General features: G+C 36.4%; 1 protein-coding gene across 4 annotated transcripts in view; it reads left to right on the plus strand.

Moving 5' to 3' along the window:
• The window catches only part of PRKG1 (protein kinase cGMP-dependent 1), a 1,231,781-nt gene that overhangs the window by 1,203,747 nt on the left and 8,482 nt on the right, over positions 1 to 19,552 (plus strand). For all 4 annotated transcript variants that reach the window (XM_059899096.1, XM_059899095.1, XM_059899097.1 and 1 more), the window contains 4 exons: positions 8,800 to 8,939; positions 9,851 to 9,940; positions 16,810 to 16,951; positions 18,088 to 18,251. In XM_059899096.1, the coding sequence (XP_059755079.1) occupies positions 8,800 to 8,939; positions 9,851 to 9,940; positions 16,810 to 16,951; positions 18,088 to 18,251 (536 nt within the window). The remainder of the gene's footprint in view (positions 1 to 8,799; positions 8,940 to 9,850; positions 9,941 to 16,809; positions 16,952 to 18,087; positions 18,252 to 19,552) is intronic.

Raw genomic sequence — 19,552 nt, forward strand, 5'->3', positions numbered from 1 at the left:
GTGGTATCTTTTTCCGCTTTTGGTATCAGGGTGATGCTGGCCTGGTAGAATGAGTTCTGAAACATTTTTTTCTCTTTTATTTTCAGCAGTAGTTTGAACAATATAGGTATTAAGTCTTATTTAAATGTCTTCTAGAATTCACCTCTAAAGCCATCTGGTCCTGGACTCATGTTTGTTGGGAGTTATTTATTATTATTATTATTATTATTACTACTACTACTATTATTATTATTGATTCAACTTCATTACTGGTATTGTTTGATCACATTTTCTATTTCTTCCTGATTCAGTTTGGGGATATTGTATCTTTCTAGGGATTTATCCATTTCTGCTAGATTGTCCATTTTATTACCATATAATTGTTCATAGTAATCTCTTATGACCCTTTGTGTTTCTGCAGTGTTTCTTGTAACTTCTCCTCTTTAATTTCTGATTTTATTTTTGGGCTCTCTGCTTAACTTGATAAGTCTTGCTCACAGTTTACCTTTTAAAAGAACCAGCTCTTAGTTTCATTGATAGTTTCTTTTTTTGTCTCTATTTTATTTATTTCTGCCCTCATATGTATTTTTTCTTCCCTTCTACTAACTTTTGGATTTGTTTGTTTTTCTTTTTCTAGTTCCTTTCAGTATAAGGTTACATGTTTTTATTTGAGATTTTTTCTTGTTTCCTGAGGTAGGCTTGTATGACTTTAAACTTTACCCTAGAAATGCTTTTATGCATCCCATAGATTTTGGATTGTTGTTTTTCCATTCTTCTTTGCTTCCAGGTATCTTTTTTATTTCCTCTTTACTTTCTTTAGTGACCCAATGGTTGTTTAGTAGCATGTTTTTTAGACTCCACATGTTTGTGTTTCTTGCAGTTATTTTCTTTCAGTTAACTTCTAGTTTCACACCATTGTGGTTAGAAAAGATGCTTGATATGATTTCAGTCTTCTTAAATTTATTGAGACTTGTTTGGGGGCCTAGGATGTAATCTATCCTGGATATTTGTTCCATGTGCACTTGAAAAGAACATGTATTTTGCTGTTTTTGGAAGAAATGTTGTATATATTAAGTCCATATGGTCTAATATGTCATTTAAGGCCAGTGTTTCCTTACTGATTTTCTGTCTGATCTGTCCATTGATATAAGTTGGGTGTTAAAGTTCCCTTCTGTTATTGTATTACTGTCAATTTCTCCCTTTACAGCTGTTAATATTTGCTTAATGTATTTAGGTGCTCCTAAGTTGGGTGTATATATATTTGCAATTGTTGTATCTTCTTTTTGGCTTGATCCCTTTATCATTACATAATGCCCTTCTTTGTCTTGTTATAGTCTTTGTTTTAAAGTATATTTTGTCTGATATTAAGTATTGCTACCCTGGCTTTCTTTTATCTGCATTTGCATGGAATATCTTTTTCAATCCACTCCCTTTCAATCTGTGTGTGTCTTTAGATCTGAAGTGAGTCTTTTGTAGGCAGCATATAAATGGATCTTGGTTTTGTATCCATTCAGCTATTCTATGCCTTTTGATTGGAGCATTTAGTCCATTTACATTTAACGTAATTATTGATAGGTATGTACTTATCGTCATTTTGTTAATTGTTTTCTGGTTGTTTTTGTAGTTCTTTTTTGTTCCTCTCTTCTTCTTTTGCTCTTTTACCTTGTGATTTGATGAGAATCTTTACTGTTATGTTTGGATTTTTTTCCTCTTTTTGTGTGTGTATCTATTACAGGTTTTTTCTTTGTGGCTCCCATGAGGTTCATATATAACAACATACATATTATTATAGTAATATTTTACACTGATGAGCTCAAGGTCAAGCACATTTTAACAACTCTACATTTTTACTTCCCCCTGCCTGTTTAATTTTTTGACATCATATTTTGTTTCTTTTTTGTGTGTATCCCTTAACTACTTACTGTGAATATAGATAATTTTACTACTTTTGTCTTTTAACGTTCCTGCTAACTTTGTAAGTAGTTGATCTATTGCCTTTACCAGTGAGATTTTTTCTTTTTATAATTTTTATATTTCTAATTATGGCCTTTTCTTTACTGCCTAGAGAAGTTCCTTTAACATTTCTTGTAAAGCTGTTTTTTGTGGTGCTGAACTCTCAGGTTTTGCTTGTCTGTAAAACTCTTTATCTCTTTCAAATCTGAATGATAACCTTGCTGGGTAGAGTATTCGTGGTTGTAGGTTTTTTTCCTTTCATCACTTTAAATATATTGTGCCACTCCCTTTTGGACTGCAAAGTTTCTGCTCAAAAGTCAGCTGATACCTTATGGGATTTCTCTTGTACATAACTATTTTCTTTTTTCTTGATGCTTTTAAGATTCTCTCTTTATCTTTAGTTTTTGCCATTTTAATTATAATGTGTCTTGGTGTGGACCTCTTTGGGTGGATCTTGTTTGGGACTCTGTGCTTTCTGAACCTGGATGTGTGTCCTTCCCTAAGTTGGGGATATTTTTGACTATTATCTCTTCAGGTAAGTTCTCTGTCCCTTTCTCTCTTCTGCTTTTGGGACTCCTATAATGTGAATGTTAGTACACTCAATGTTGTCTCAGAGGCCTCAAACTATCCTTATTTTTTTTAATCCTTTTTTTTCATTTTTCTGTTCAGCTTGGGTGATTTCCACTACTCTGTCTTTTAGATCACTTATCCATTCCTCTGTATCATCTAATCTACCTTTGATTCCTTCTAGTGTATTTTTCATTTCACTTAATGTGTTCTTCAGCTCTGTTTGGTTCTGTTTATATCTTCTAGCTCTTTGTTGAAATTCTGTGTTTATCCATTCTTCTCCCAAGTTCAGTGGGCATTTTTATGATCATTATCTTGAACTCTTTACTGGGTAGAGTGCTTATCTGCACTTCATTTAGTTCTTTTTCTTAGGTTTTGTCTTGTTCCTTTGTTCAGAACATATCCCTCTTTCTCCTTATTTTGCCTAAGTCTCTGGTTTTATTTCTGTGTATTAGGTATGTTAATTATATTTTCTGATCTTGGAGAAGTGTCCTTATGTGGGAGATAGCCTACGTGTCCCAGCAGTACACTCCCCTCTGGTTAGCAGAGCTGTATGCTCTAGGGGAGGCCCCTCTGTGGGCCACTTGCACACTCCTGTTGTTGTAGGGCTGACTACAGTGGGTGCGCTGGTAAGCAGGCTTGCCCCACCCAGGCCAGTTGGCTCCAAGGCTATACGTCATGCAGTGGCTGCAGGCCCCACTGGAGGGTAGGCTTCCTGCATAGTTGGTGCTAGTCCACTGGTGGTGGGGCTGAGTCCCCACACAGCAGTATGCATGACCTGGGCCAGAGAGGCAGGGTGCATCTTGGGGCAGGTGCCAGCCTGGGGCTGGTGCCGAGTACCCAGCACTAACAGGATAGAGAGAGGATTCCAAAGTCGCACTTGCCAGTGCCTGTGTCCACATGGTAGAATGAGCCCCCTAAAATGGCTGCTGCCAGTGTCTTCATCACCAAGGTGCTCCTACTTGCCCCCTGCCTCTCCAGAGGCTCTCTAAGATTAGTAAGTGGGTCTGATCCAGGGTCCTTTCAAACTACTGGGGCTTGGAGTGTGTGAGATTTTGTGCACACCCTTTAAGAGTGAAGTCTCTGTTTCCTAAAGCCCTCCTGCTCTCCCAAACACAAACCTCACTGGTTTTCAAAGCCAGATGTTATAGGGGCTCATATTGCAGGTGTAGGACCCACAGGCCAGGGAGTCCAATATGGGACTTGGACCCCTCACTCCTTGGAGAGGACTTCTATGATTGTGATATTCCTCCTATTTGTGAGTTGCTGACCCAAGGGTGTGGGTCCTGACAATATTGCGTTTCTGTCCCTCCTTCCCGTCTCGTGGTAGTTCCTTCTTTATGTCTTTAGTTGTAGAAAATCTTTTCTGCTAGCTTTCAGGTCATTCTCATAGATGGTACCTCTGTAAGTAGTTGTAATTTTGGTGTGTCTGTTAGAGGATGTGAGTCCAGGGTCTTCCTACTCTGCCATCTTGGCCACCTCCCACTGTATAAGCTTTTCTAAGCTCACTTCATCATCTTTGTTCTATAGTATTAGCTTACCTGAGTCACCCTTTCCTGTCGTGCATGGAACTGTAATTTGAACTACTTTATAAAGGAATTTTGCATAATAATAGGCCAAGTGATATTGACAGTTCAAACCTTATATTTAATAAATCATTTTAATTACAGTATAGTTCAGAAATCTGTTTTCTTCCAAAATAATGAAAAGATATCTGCAGTGCAAAATAAACTATGAACTGTTAATAAAAAGTTAAATAGACGAATGGACAAACAGATTCTAAGGACCAGCTCCCAGTCATTGGCACTGAGCTAGTTTTAACCTTGCTCTGATCATAACCCTCCTTCCTCGCAAGAGCAAAGAATTAGGTCCAACAGGAGACCAGCCTTTATAAAGCAAGTGCCTGCCCCAGATAAAAGAAAGCATGTATTTAAATACAGCCAGCAATTGTGTCTTCAAAGCTCTTCAAAATGCTGGTGGCACTGCCTCTCATCTTCAGGTCAGTATTATCTGGGCACCAGCTAGAACCTGATAGTTAAGAACATGTCAAAATCTTTGTCAAAAATTCCCACATTAAGATTCACTTTGCTCAAGGATACATTCCTTCAAATGGCAACACAGTAATTCACACTGAAGCAACATTTTACTGTAAATGAAACTTTTTCCAATTTTAATTTCTGATATAGCACATAGCATTACTTATAAAAAATAGAAGAAATATATCGAGTATTAGCATTTTCTCATTCACGTCTCCTTTCTAGAAGTCTTGAGAGTGAAACCAGTATGGTACAAGGGCCAGCAATCTTTTAGATGTAGCTTCTCAAACCTCTACTATTCTCTTGGTAGAACTGAAGTGGATGGGGTGGGAATAGGAATGGGTACAAAGTGGCATTCATCCTGTGGTGGATTATATTTTGAGAAAATTGCTTTGGCCTGAAGAGACCATTAAACTAAGAAGCACAAAAGAATAAAGGCAACTAACTGAATGTGTTCTCTGTTCCAGACACTGTGTTTGATATATAGGCCCTTTTATTTCATGTTCACAGGTAACCTAAGAGAATTATCCACATATTACAGATGAGGAAACAAAGACAGAGCTTCAGAAATTTGTCCAAGATCACAATAAAAAAAAAAAAAAGGTTGAGATTTAAACAAAGGTAGTCAAATTTCAAAGCTCACATTCTCAACCAGTGCATTAGCCTGTACATCTAGATGGGGTTAGGATTGTCTGCAAAGACAAACCTGGGAATCATGCCTAAACCAACCAGGCTGGGAAGGATTCCTGAGCAAGAAGAAGAAATGTATTCCTTTCCTCTTCTTTTGCCTTCCTCTGTTCACACTCAACATTTATGTCATATCTCTAGCTGACCTGCTACAAAATCATCATCATCTCAAATTGGCACAAGTGGACCTGGTATAATTAATTTGAGCAATAGGACAAATAAAAAGCAAACTAAATTTCACCTTAAAATTTTTCATGGATTAGTTTTGTGAAAACACTTTCATAATAAAGCATAACAGCTTAGGCTCTCAAAATACAAATTGCTGTAACTTACACTGAGAGTTTATATTGAAAGAAAAAATTATGGCACGTACTTTAAGGAGATGAAAAGTGTGGCTCAGCCCGAACTTGAATAGGTTGCTATCCTATACAGAACTTCTCAAGGTCTTTGCATACATGGAATTCTAATAGAGTGGTTTCCACTGAACCAGAATCCTTTGAGAGAGTCAGACAATAATAAATAGCTAGTCTGATTTAAAAGAGACTTAAAAATTTTTTTTCCATGACCAGAGTCATTATTTTTACTTACCATAAAAGTGAGATATGCTAATTGTACAAAAATTGAGCAATTCAAAAAAGTTAAAAAGAGCTAAATCAACTAAAAATCTCCCTAAGAGAAAACCATTGTTAACGTATCAGTGAACACATTTCTTTTTGTCTCTTCATAAATTTATTTTGTATTTAGATGTAGATGGATAACTGTCCCCAAGACCCAGTTGACATTATCCTAGAGATGATGTTATTAATATAGTAGGCTTTTTGGGAATAATATCACATTTTAGTCATTCAAGGAAAAGCAAGGTTAAGAAAACATCTTGTAAATATAACAACTGAAAATTCAGAGCTGTATCACATAGATATTTGGCATGTATATTTCCTGTGAAGCATCAGCATTTAGAAATCTTTTCTTCCTTTTTTATGAATAGTGGCAGTTTTGGAAAGAAGAAAAAGAGCAAATGCTACATACTTGTCATTTATAGCTTCCCTTGTTTTTATCCTGTTAACCTCAGAGATACACAGTATGGAGCTGAGATACCAGCTCTCTTTGTGGCTTTGCCAGTGATAAGTCATCATGGCTTATGTCATTCTTTCTTTGATTCATTTAGTCAACAAATATTTAATGAGCATTTATCCTTTGTCAGGCACAGTGGACAAAAAAATCCCCAGTCTTGGGTTGCTTACAGACTGGTGAAAAGAGACAGATATTCAACAAGTAATCAGAATAAATATTTGGTGCATTAGCTTGTGATAAGAGCTATAGAGAACACTTAAAAAAGGAAGGGAGAAGTAGGTGATTACTCTTTTATGTAGACTGGTGTGAGGAGAGACTTTCTGATTAGGAAACATTTGAGCAGAGAATTTAGGGAACTGAGAGGGCAAGCCCTGAGGATAACTGTGAGAGAATATTCAGGCAGAAGAATAGCATGTGCAAATGGCCTGAAGCAAGAGCTTGCTGTTATGCTCAAGGAGCAGCAAGATGGCCAGTGTGACCTGAGCACAGTGAGCAAGGAGGAAGTGAGGCTTACAGGGAATGGGGGTTCAGATAACGTAGGGCCTTGTCGGACTGTGTGACAGCTTTGTCTTTACCATGAGTGAGATGGGAAGCCACTACAGTGTTTTGAACAGAGAAGTGACATGATCTGGCTTTGTTTTAAAGATAACATTTGATCTACCCAAGGTACATGTAGAGAGACCATCACTGAATGCCCATGCGGTGGCACTTTCTCATTTAAGGTCCCAATAACTCCATACAGTAGGTGGCGTTATCCTCAGCAAGAACTGGGCCTCAGAGCAGTTACTCAACTGCCTAAGAGGACTGAGAGAGGCCTTAAGTGGAGTCAGGATTTAAGTCCAGACCTGTTACCCTAAAGCCAGGGTTCTTTCCTCCTAACCTGTGCACAAGTTAAAATGTGTGTTACCATCTCTAAAGAGAATAATTTGTACATTCGGTGTGTGATCTACTTTTCAGTCATTTACCTGGGTAAGACTCTAAAGAGGGAATATGATCTGATTTCTTCTCCTCTGAGTGTTAGTACTCTGACACAGCTCATTTTTCATGTCATCTTTCTTATCCAGATTTCTTTTAGAAGTGGGTTTTCACATTTTTGTATTTTATTATGAACTATAACTGAATTCATTTGTATCACACTAATCTGTCATCTCAAAGAGTTTCACAAATGGAGTAGAGGGCCTTTAGCTGTTTAAGGCATTTTCAAATATCCATTTTCCCCTCTAACCTGTCATATAGATTCTCAAATGCTGGCAGCAAACTGAGACCTATTTATTTGAAGTGTCCTCGTGTTTTCTTCTAAAGAGCTTGCCACATTAATCTTCTCTCAGTGGAATTCAGTCTGTCCATGTGTACATGAGCAAGACACTTGAGACCTTCACTATCCCTGCAGCTAAAGCAGTAAACAATTCACAACTAAAGAGGAGACAGCCACACTTCAGCTGAAAAGCAGAAACAGCTTATCATGTTATTTCTCCAAGGCTTTCACTAGTTCAGGCTGTTTGGTATTATCTTGAGAATTCTGTGGTTTGAGAACACTCAATGGTAACCCTTTTATATTGCCATTAAGTAATTAGCTCAGTTATCTCTCTTCTTTTCCTTGCAAGTCACCTTGTTGAAATATTGTGTAAAACAGTGAACACAGACCAGCAGCCTGTCTGAGGAATGGCATCTGGAGGACCCAAGCTCTCTCCAGAGCCACCGAGAGCCATGTGGGGCTGCGACAGAGGCTTGGAAGCACTGGGGACCTCAAGGCTCAGCTTAGGTCTCCCAGTTAGGATAACTAAGGAGTAAGGTTTAAGGTCAGACAGGATTAAAGCCATCATGCCTATCTGAGGTCAGACAGGATTAAAGCCGTCATGCCTATTTGAGAGGAAAAGAAAAGTAGTTTCCAAAGTCTTTAGAAAGAAATCTTGTTACTATCTTTTTTTTTAAACTGGAAGGAAGGGAAAGACTGTGAGATAAAAAGAAGAAATAACAGTACATAAATTTTCAGTCTCAGCAGAGACAAGGGTCTATCACTGAATTAAGTAACTCTAGAAATGTTTGTGGATTAGGACTAAAAAGAGGAAAAGCTTGTAGGACCGTATGGTCCTACTTTTTCCACACTCGAAGTAAAACTGGAGAAGGAATTCGTTTTTATTTTTACTTTTCTGACTGAAGGAGAAAAACTGTAAAGTATACTCAAACACATTATCTGAAATGAAATGAAATAATACAATGAGAATCAAATACACTTTCCCTCTTCTAATCCCAGTGGGCACAAAACTAATTGGCAATCCAGTTAGTGAAAATGCATCAGTTCCAGTGGAATGAGATTGGGCAATAGCTGTGAGCCCTGGATTTCAAACCCAGCTCCAGCAAGGCTTTACTGTGATACAGGTGGTGTTTGGGGTGTCATTTCAGTGCTCCATGCACCTGTTAATTTGGGGCTAAGAATGCATTCTGTTATATTAACTCTGTGGGTTTTTTTTTTTTTCTCACTTCCTCCCTTCTGGCTTTCTTTAAGGTCCAATTGAAAAGTGAAGAATCCAAAACCTTTGCAATGAAAATTCTCAAGAAACGCCACATCGTGGATACGAGACAGCAGGAGCACATCCGCTCGGAGAAGCAGATCATGCAGGGGGCTCATTCCGATTTCATAGTAAGGTAAAGACCCTGCCCCAGGGCTCAAGTCCCCAACTCCAAGTGGAAAAGCAACCACATTTGCGCGCACTGTTACACATTTGATTCACACAAAGAAACATATTTTTTAATCTGATTTTTTTTAAGTTTTTACTAAATAAAAAAACACTAAAATTTTGATTTTTTTTTTTTTTTTTTTTTAATGAGAATCAGATTCTGTGAAAAGAACATGTTTTTCCCAAAGGAGATATCAGAGTTCTTAATGTTCCATTTTTATCCTGTTATTCCAAGAACTCTGCATAGACCTCTGGTGTGTGAAAGACAAAATACCAAAAATCAAACTATTTTACCTCGAATATTCTTTTTTTGAATATTTTTTGAAGTTGTTAAAAAATGAAATGACTATCCCATCTCAGTATTTTGAGAGCACTGATAAGACAATAATGAGTTGGTATTTTTTTTTAATACTCAGAAGCTTTTCTAGTTAATTTGCCAGTGGCACTTGATGAAAACAGGGTATCACATGAATTTAAGTGAACAGTGCACAAATGTCATACACATCTATATTTTAAAGTGTCATCTACTGAATATCCATGCACACTGCATGTTTATGACCACTAAATATTGCTCAAGAGGCCACACTTGAAACGTTAGCCAAATTGGAATTAGAGGAACCCCAGGAAGCCCTCTTGGTCCATAATCATTTGGATTAATCCATTTCAAAGGAGAGACTACCCCCTACAGTGTGAAAATCTTAGTCATGAGCCATCGCTTCCTTTTTCCTCTTTGTGAATTTAGATCTTTCTCATTCTTTTAATAAAATTTCAAGCTTGGTAAATCAAGAGTAAGACTGTAATCCGGGCACTGAAAACATTTACATGCTTTTAAAAGACAGTAACGTTTATAATCTTTGTTTTCTTGTTTGCAATTCACAGATTATACAGAACATTTAAGGACAGCAAATATTTGTATATGTTGATGGAAGCTTGCCTAGGTGGAGAGCTCTGGACCATTCTCAGGGATCGGTAAGAGTTTTAAGAAATTTCTATCATGTCTTTGAAAATGTAGTTGATTGTGATGGTTTGTAAGAAGAGTCAATTTTTATAAAGTATAAAAGTCATATTTACATATGCTTGTATTTCAAAATGTAAATATGGGTCACAACCCACTATATACATGTGATTTACTGTAAATAGGAAACTCACTCTGTTTCAGATTTGTAACCAATGGTATAGGATTAGTCCACCATAAAAATGGTACCTGTCAAAGTACATGCAGAGGCTTTAGTTTAACTTGAATATCACAATCAGACAACTATATACCTAGAATTCACTTCATTGCTGTTAACAGTGAAGAGAAAGTTATTTTATAGTTGCAATCTAGATTAACTGTCAGTTGGATTGGTCCACTCATTCTCCAGATGGGCTATCTTTCCTAACACTGGGAATTTTTTCCAAAGTAACTTTTCCCTCTACCTTTACATTGTTCTTTGGTTTCAAAATTAACAGAAGTTTCCAACCATCCCTTTAAGGACTTACCTGGTCTTGGGAAGAAAAGGAACCCACTTATACTCCTCTTTGCCCTTTCAGGTCAAGTAAAGTTGCTCTCTTTAGAGCTTATGTGTTTTGTTTTAATTATTCCAAATTAATTTTCTATTTCCTATTTATGTATATAGCAAACTATCTTTTTAAAAATAATATTCTACCAACCCTAAATGTTTACTTAAAAAAAAAACTACAATTTTCTGTGAATGACCTAATAACATTCAAAAGGCATCTGTTCCTTTGAATATTCACCTTTAGACATCTTTTTCTTTTATTTGTTACAATCTCACCCCACAGACTCTCCTTCATCAGGTAACATCTTTCAGACTCAGCTATAGACAGCCCTAATGTCCCCAGAAAGCCATGTTATTGACAGTTTATTATTTTGTAGATATCCCAGAATAGAACAACTAGTTCTTTATAAACTATTGCTTTGAAGTCTCATTCCTAATTGTATCCTTATGGTACCTTCATATCTTTGTACCCATTGCCCTTTCAGGTCTTTTATTCCCATTGCCTTACTTGTATATGACAAATGGGTTTCTTTTTACCTTATTGTGTCCTATTACATTAATGTTTTTTTTCTTAAATTCAAGGTAAATATGCCTATAAGGGAATGTATCATTTTGGCACTAGGGGACAGGGTTAACATCTGTACTGAGCTATTATATCATAGTGTATTACTACATTACTGTTAATTAATTTTTGGGTACAGATTATATGCCAGGCATTGTGATAGAGGCCGGGGATAAAATGATAAATAAAACAGTTGTGGTCCCATGCATCATAACTTACAGGATGTAGCAGAAAGTTAATATTCTGATTTGTGAGTTAATATCTGGTTTATCCTAATGTGCTTCTACTATATTATTTTTGACCTGACCTTCCAATACACTGATTTATTTGAAATCTCTTCCCTACTTTGTTCTAATTAGAATAGGAGATTTACGGGTAGAAGTAAACATTAAAGCAATAATAAGCCACTTAGGGAAAGGAACAGCGATTTTAAACTTCTATTAACTTCTTTAACAAAGACACCAACAACAATAAAAATTTTTTTAAATAATTTTAAAAATAATAATAAAAGTTAACCTAAAGTCCACTCAAACATGCATAGACATCAATATTCAACTTATTTTTTGCAAGAAAACTATTTCATATTTCTCCTTATTTAACTTGATTTTGCATTTTTGGGGTACATAAATGCTAGCCAAGGCTTACAAGTGAGATGTATTTGGATTTGTCAGGGTATGCTGACAAACGAATGCTATCAAGAAGCAGCTTGTCTTGGGAGGAGTGGATGGAGGGAGAAGATCAGTGATGGTCCTTTCTCTACCTCCACCAGACTGCTTACTGACCCTTGCTTTTGTCTTCCCTTTTATCATCCTTGGGTTTGGGGTACACAGTTGCTGAGTCCCTCCAGTGTACTAAATATTCATTAAGGAGGCATGATCCAGAGAAACAGCAGCTACCTGATCCTTCCTAAAGATTCAGAGGGGCTGAAGCCTCGACATTAAAAGCAATGAAGCTATCATATATAAAATCATCTTGGACTCATTGTCCTCTGCCAACTTTCTTTTTTAGATATTCAATATGTATGTAGCCTTACTGCTTTTATTCCAAGAGACTTTTATTTTTCCTACTTAAGAAATTGCTAAAGGAAAAGCATAGTTTTGGACATCCAGGCTCCAATTAATACTGTCACAGACTAGCTTTCTCATTGCTTGTTTAAACTGGGGCTGAAAAATCCTAAAGATTAACTGTTAGAACCAAAAAAATGCCAAGAGAAAAAGGAAATTAATTATGCTATTTGTCACAGTGTATATAAAAGTATCCTTAGTCAAAATAAACCTTTCTGTTCAGTTCCTTTAATTTTCCTCTCCGGTCCCAGTAAGTAGTAGTAAGGGAGAAGCTATTCTGAGAGCATAAAGGAAATGTATTGGTGGTAAGGTTAATCTGAAGAAAGGCTTGTGTGACCTCTGAGCCTCAGGGATTTAGCGCAGGAAGTCTCCTATAGCAATGACAGCCTTCTTCCTTCACCTAGCAGCTGAGCTGACCATTTCCTGCCTCTCACTCTCTTTCTTCTCATCAGCATAGAAAAAGAACACAGAGCAGTTTTTTATTTGTTGTCAAGAAGTAGGAATTAAAATGATACCATATATACAGATTTTGAGGACTATTAAATTTTTTTTTAATCTTTGAAATAGGAATTACAGCACTGAAATGTTAATTGTTGCAATTTCCCTGGTTTGTCCTTTATTAGCTGTCCTGTTTTATCTTCTAGTTTGTGACTTTTTTCCACAAATTCTGTTGCATTATTTGGAATAGATTGGTACAAACTATATTTTTATTCACCTCTCCTCTGTAACAGTTACAGAATTGTCAACCACAACTTTCTTAAAAATGTAAGTGGTTGATATATATAGAGAGAGAGGTTATTAGTATATATTACATATTAATATTAGTATTTAATACATATTCTAATATCATTTACTTAATTTGAGTTTTTTAAAGTGTATGTTAATTTTTCCTACAGAATGTATTAAACAATTACATAAGAAACCATAATTATCACATCTCACTTCTGGTCTTGAGTCTTCCTGGATGTGTTTTATAAGCCAGCAAGTGACTTTCTATATACATTCTCCTTTATTCCAGCTATTTTATGGGAGGTGATTACTTAAATTCCATCTTAGATGACCCATTAGGTGGAATCTGTGTCATTTCTTAATTTGGTTGAAAGTACTTTAAGGAAATGAGTCTAACAATTGGCAATAAACCTGTAGCATGCTTCAGGTTTATATACTCACTAATGATTGTTGTCACTAGTCAATGAAAAGAGGGAACTTGTCTTTCCGTGAGAGATGCTTTGTCTTTGTTACATTCTGCCATTTCAGGACTTGGTTATGATTAAACACTGTGATTACATTTTAATTTGAGTATATCAATAAGTATACATAACCCTCAAATCCCCTGAAGCAAATTGTTGTTATCTACTGCCATCTAGCTAAGATAAAACACCTACTCACTCCCAAAGAGGATATAAGGACCTATCCCTTACTTGTTAATTGAAATGACACAACTGTCAAGGCATAATTTATTATTTCAAAGAGCTATATAAGGGAACGATTTCTTTCTTTAAGCAACTTTAACTGTTGATAAAACAAGCTTTCATTCTTGTTTTAAATCAAATTTACATTGTCATTTCCAATTCTAATAGTAATTTTTCATTGTGAATCATCCTAATGCTATGTTTTTTGACTGCTTTCCAAAAGGGTATTTTAAAAGTCACAAATTACCTACATCAAATATTTAGTGATGAAACTGTGTTGCTGGTAAACATTTTGTGTGCATATATTGTGTTGATTTGTCACGTAACACAGAAACAGATTTGAGACAAATTTTTTATTTAATTTTTAAAATCAATTACAAATATATTTATATATGGGAGATACTCAATACAGATCTGTGGAAGGGCTGGAAACCAGCTTTCTAGAGCCCTCCAAATTCCAAAATGGCTCAGAAACAAGCTCTCAAGAACTGAAGACCCAGTGATGGATGTTTATGGTCAGTTCCCTTCATGATGAAAAAAGGAGGGTTTTGATTGGTAAGCAATATAAGGATAATTTTCACCTGTACACTTGTGAGAAGCATGGAGAAAGTGAAAAGAACAGAGATTAGCAGAAAACGCTTCAGAGCTGACTCACTGCAATTAGCCTTTGCAGTGAGAAGCAGCAAATATTGGGTTGGCCCAAAAGTTCGTTCAGGTAACAGCTTACGGAAAAACCCGAACGAACTTTTTGGCCAATCCAATATTTCAGTAATAGTGATTGATAGAGTTGCAAACTCCCATCCCCGAAATACTGTCCTATATCAGTCACTTTTCCTAGATTAAGACACTGGAGGCACTAAAGAAGAGTTTTCTGGTGCTCAATAATAATGGCTACTACTTAGTACCAGATGTGTGCCAGGCACTTATTCTAATACATGCCCCCAAATTCTTTGTATCCTCACAACAACCCAAAGAGAGAGTTTCTGTTATTAGCCTCATTTTGCACATGACAACACTAAGAGCTGGAGAGGTACAGTTAGTTACTCAAGATTAAACAGTAAGTGGAGGCCAGATTTGAGCCCAGGATTTTGCTTCATTCAGAGTCCACATTCGTAACCTACTGCCTCCTCTGATGAATTTGAGTTTGTATTAGGATTTTTTTCGTCTTTCTGCTAATGATCAGCTTGTTCAGAATATAAATATGAATACCATTCAGAGATGTCATGAGAAATTGATCTCTCATTAAGTGTGTACTCTCTTTACAGAAACAATGCATTTGTCCATTTGGTTCCATTTTATTAACAACTGAATATTAAGGGAAACAGATCTGTTGCCCAGCACCACAAATGCAGAAATGACTCTTCTTCTAACAGGAAGCAAGAACTGTAGGCTTTTGAAAAGGCCCACCCATATTGCAATTAGACAGTCCTGATACAAGGAAGTAATCAATTTTCATATTAAAACAAGGCATGTAATGTGAAAAAAAACAAAGCTCTATTCCATGTACTGTTTTGTTTAGATTGTTTTGCTTTTCAGTGCTCTCCATTGAGAAGGGATTGAAGTCATATACAGCACTCAGTATAAAGTTGCTCATTAATTATCTACACGTGGATGCTTACTATTTCAGGCAAATGATCTCTCAAAGAAATATGCTGCTCTTGATAGACAAACATACTTAATTAAGGACAAAGATGAAAGGACCGTTAAGGTACTATTCTAATCCCTTTCCCAATACACAGGATTATATAGTGTTGGTTCTGCAAAGATAGCTCCAAGTCAGAAAACAATTGCAGCATAATGTATACCATTCATCTCCTAATATAGATGCAATTCTTCTCAAACTTTTTCTTGTCCTTATAAATTCACAATTGTGTTCCATCCATATACTGTTGGAGAGAGATACTAGAAACTTAGTGATTATAGTTAAGATTCTAGTATCTAGAGGAGTAGATATCATCATGCCCTGAATTGTATTTCAAAAGAAGGATATTCCCTTTGGGAAGAGCTAATTATTTCAGTGACAACTCAGGGGACATTAGTAGTTAAAATGAAGACTATACCTTTCTGGAAGACACTGCCTATTTCTAAAACGTGACCTGAAAGATGGCTGCTTTAGCCTTAGATTCACTGATAAATTTTGCAAGATAGCAGCCGTATCCTACTTTTCGGTTTGTTAGAATTTATTTCTCAATATTGAAAAAGAAGCAAATGTGAGCAAGATGCAAACTGGTATCAGTGACTCTCCTGAAAGCAAGTTCTGGGCCTCCGCTTTGCTGCATGTTCCCCAAAACCACCTGAGTGCTTGCTGTCCTGTTACATCTTAGCCAACTCAAGAGCTGATGTTCGCACTAATGTTCTTGAATTTTCACAAAATTATTTAATTGCATTTACTACTACTTGGGAAAGAAGAGGGGGGAAAAAAAGTAGTTTATCTTTCTAAGGGCTTCCATGGGGGGAAAAAAACAGGTAAAGTATAAAGGTTCTGCCCTAGAACCAAGGAGTCAACCTTAGATGCCAGGGTTTTTTTCCTTTACTGTTATTTCATTAAATAAACACACATACAAGTACAGAGAGACAGAGACAAAGAGCTTTCTTGCTAAACATCATAATCAAGTTTAATAAACATTCCCTTCCAATTACCTTTTTCCTTCTTATCTTTTAGCTCCATCTTTTCCTTCTAATAAGAAGGCAGTAGCATAGGAAATAGATATTATTTGTCTTGCTGACAGAAGTTTCAGACAGAATACTTAGATTGCGATCTGACTGTTATCAGTAGCATTGTAACTCATTTCCAAAGTGGTTCTTTGAAAACATTAACTTTTATTCACACTCTCATGAGCCACATCTCTATTATTTAGAAAGATTCAAAAAACAAACTAAGAATAAATATGATTAAACTCACAAACCCTTCTTTAAAAAACACCCCTTGGTAGACAAGGTCTAAAATAGGATTTGCCTCTCTTCTGCCCACCTCTGTAACTGTGCCTTTTAAGATTGGAGTGGGCTGTTGTGAGGAATCCACGAAGTACATGAAACGTGGTATGTGGTTGACCTCCTCTTCAGTGTATTCAGGAAGTTAGATTTAACCATCCTACTCATAAGGGCAAAGAATTCCTTGACTTAACCCTCAGATGCTTTTAAAAACCCAGTATGCAAAGGTAGCCCTATGACATTTGGCCAGTAAGACACTGGTCTCTGGGGTCACATTCTGGCGTAGGAATATAGTGACATGAGAAACTGACCCTTATTAGACAAACTAATTTCTTTCCTACTTTTTATTCCATTTTCTGTGTCTCAGAGGTTCATTTGAAGATTCTACAACCAGATTTTACACAGCATGTGTGGTAGAAGCTTTTGCCTATCTGCATTCCAAAGGAATCATTTACAGGGACCTCAAGCCAGAAAATCTCATCCTAGACCACCGAGGTTACGCCAAATTGGTCAGTGTGTTTCACACATGGTTTCTGCCCTGCACTTTAAAATACTGGCTAATGAACAGGCTGTAGCGTTACTGTTTTCAACTAACTATTCTTTCAAGTTATGTAAAGGTTATGAGAAATTAGATTGGCTAGGTTTGAATTAATAATATGCTGGCAAAACATGCTTAAATAGGCTCGCGCTTGCTCGCATGTGTTCGTAGACCCAGAAAAGCTTTGTAGAAGTCCTATGTCTAGCTGGCTTTCTGCCATCCAAAGGGAATAGGTCATATGTGGAGAACCATGAATCATTATCTTAGATTTAAGAATACTGTAATGCTAATGGAAAAAAATGCGCTTGCTGGCAATGTTATCCAGGCCATGTTAGTAATAATATTAGTAATAATAAAATTGGCCAAGAGCTCTAAAGATTTACGGTAGAAGGGAAGTTCTCTTATTTTAAAATGTGTAACTTTTGTAGACTTTGGATCTTTCAGTGCCTGATTCTGTTTTTTAAATTTTGGGAATTTTTATTCAACTTATGATTATCAAAGAAATCACATCAATGGTAGTTAATTATTTGTATTCTCAACCAGTTGTTTTAGAAAAAAAAAAAATGGTTTTCTGCATTTGAGGCTCCTGCTTCAAAAGTTTTCTAGAAAAATGAAGAATACGTTTTTATTTTATCTCTGTTTTCCAAGGACAGTTATTGGTCCCATAGCTTTGTAACTCAGCTCCTTCAACAATAAAAATGGCTTCTCAATTAAAACTAAATGAATTGTCAACTTCATTAAGTCCAGCAGATATCTGGGAAATATGCCTGAGTAAAGGAGAAATTTTTGTTTATACCCCAACCTCCACTGGCATAAAAGAAGGAAAAATGGAAAGTATTTCCATAAAGAAAAGTTTGCCTTTATTTTCGGTGATGTGGATTTTATCCTATGTTAAGGTTTCAACTTTTCCTTTTGAAACTGAGCTTGAGCAGGGAGGCTTTGTTTGTTTGAAATATACAGAGGACTTCTTTTAGAAGACAGGACTACAATAGTTCGAATCTGTTTTTATTTTATTATTATCATCAGCATACTTCAACAAAGTAACTTTTTGCTTTTAAGCTTAATCAAAAGTGGCTTGGAATATCTTGTTTTTTCTCTCTTTGTAAGGTTGATTTTGGCTTCGCAAAGAAAATAGGATTTGGAAAGAAAACATGGACTTTTTGTGGGACTCCAGAGTATGTAGCCCCAGAGATCATCCTGAACAAAGGCCATGACATTTCAGCCGACTATTGGTCACTGGGAATCCTAATGTATGAACTTCTGACTGGCAGGTATGGACATTGATAGAGAACTGCTGATAAAAATAGACCAGCAAACAGCTACACACTCCTGTCTTTGTCACTCTGATGAGACCATCTTAAAGTACTTTCACCAGATCTTGTTAGCACAGTTTTTAATTAGTTATGCAGATAACAAGGAATTCATAAAGTAAAAACTAAAATGGGTCAGATGAGGGGAACAAACTCAACATCAACTCTCAACTCTCATTATTTATACATATGTGACTGTGGAATCGTCTAGTGTCTTTCTCTGAGATCTCTGAGCCTAGTCATTTAGCCAGCAAGGAAGATGAAAGTCATATAAAAATATAGAGTCAACTATTTATAGAGATAAGAGAACCTGTTAGCAATTGTTATATCTAAATGAAATGTAAATGCTTTGCAGATCTGTTGTGTAATAATATTGTAGTCATCAACAGCTAAAAAAGGTACTGTGGATACGACCAGGTATAAAACGGACTATAAACTCAAGGAAAAGAGGAACAAATACGCCACCAAGCCCTGTGCTCAGGACAATAATTAAGAGGGTCATTATAAACTGAAGAGTTCAGAAGAAGGTTAAATTTGTCCAGGGAGGCTTTTGAAGAACGTAGGACTAGCTGGACCTTGCAGGAAGAATATAGAGAGCAGAGTAAAGTTCACTCCAGGCAGAAAGGCATGGCTTAAATAGAGGGGGAGTAGTGGGCAAAGACATGAAAAAGGTTCATGTTAAGAAATGATGGGAGATCCAAAAGAGTCATCTTTCAAGAATCATGATTGCTGTACCTCAGTGTTTGAACTCCATCCAGAGAGGGACTCATGGAGGATTTTCTGATAAAGGAGTGACATGTGTTGTGGTATTTAAGGGAAAACAAGCTGGCAATAATGGGTAGAGCAAACTGGAAGAGGGATGGGGAGGCTAGTTTGAAGATAATTCCAATAATTCAGATCTAAGAAGAAGCATGCAGTGGAATGTGAAAGAATTACTTAAGAGAACTTAGTAGCTACAGTGAAAATGAGAGGAAGATGGGACTTTTAGTCTTACGGTTATTTGTGAGGATTCAGTGAATCTATTAAGCACTGAGAAAGTCTAGGACATAGGAAGCACTCCATTGATGCTAACACCTACTACTATTGCCAGGAACAGTTACGTGGTGGTTTTTATTTCACTTGTGGATGTTTTACACCATTACTCTGGAAACTCTTATGCTGACTTCAAATTAATAAACCTCGTTGGTGTTTTCTGTTAATTTTAGATGAAAGATACATAGGCAAAGGCAGCTAAATACCACAGGAGAAATGATTCAGAGAAA

This window comes from Balaenoptera ricei, chromosome 16, assembly GCF_028023285.1.
Source record: "Balaenoptera ricei isolate mBalRic1 chromosome 16, mBalRic1.hap2, whole genome shotgun sequence".
Classification (NCBI taxonomy): Eukaryota; Metazoa; Chordata; class Mammalia; order Artiodactyla; family Balaenopteridae; genus Balaenoptera; species Balaenoptera ricei.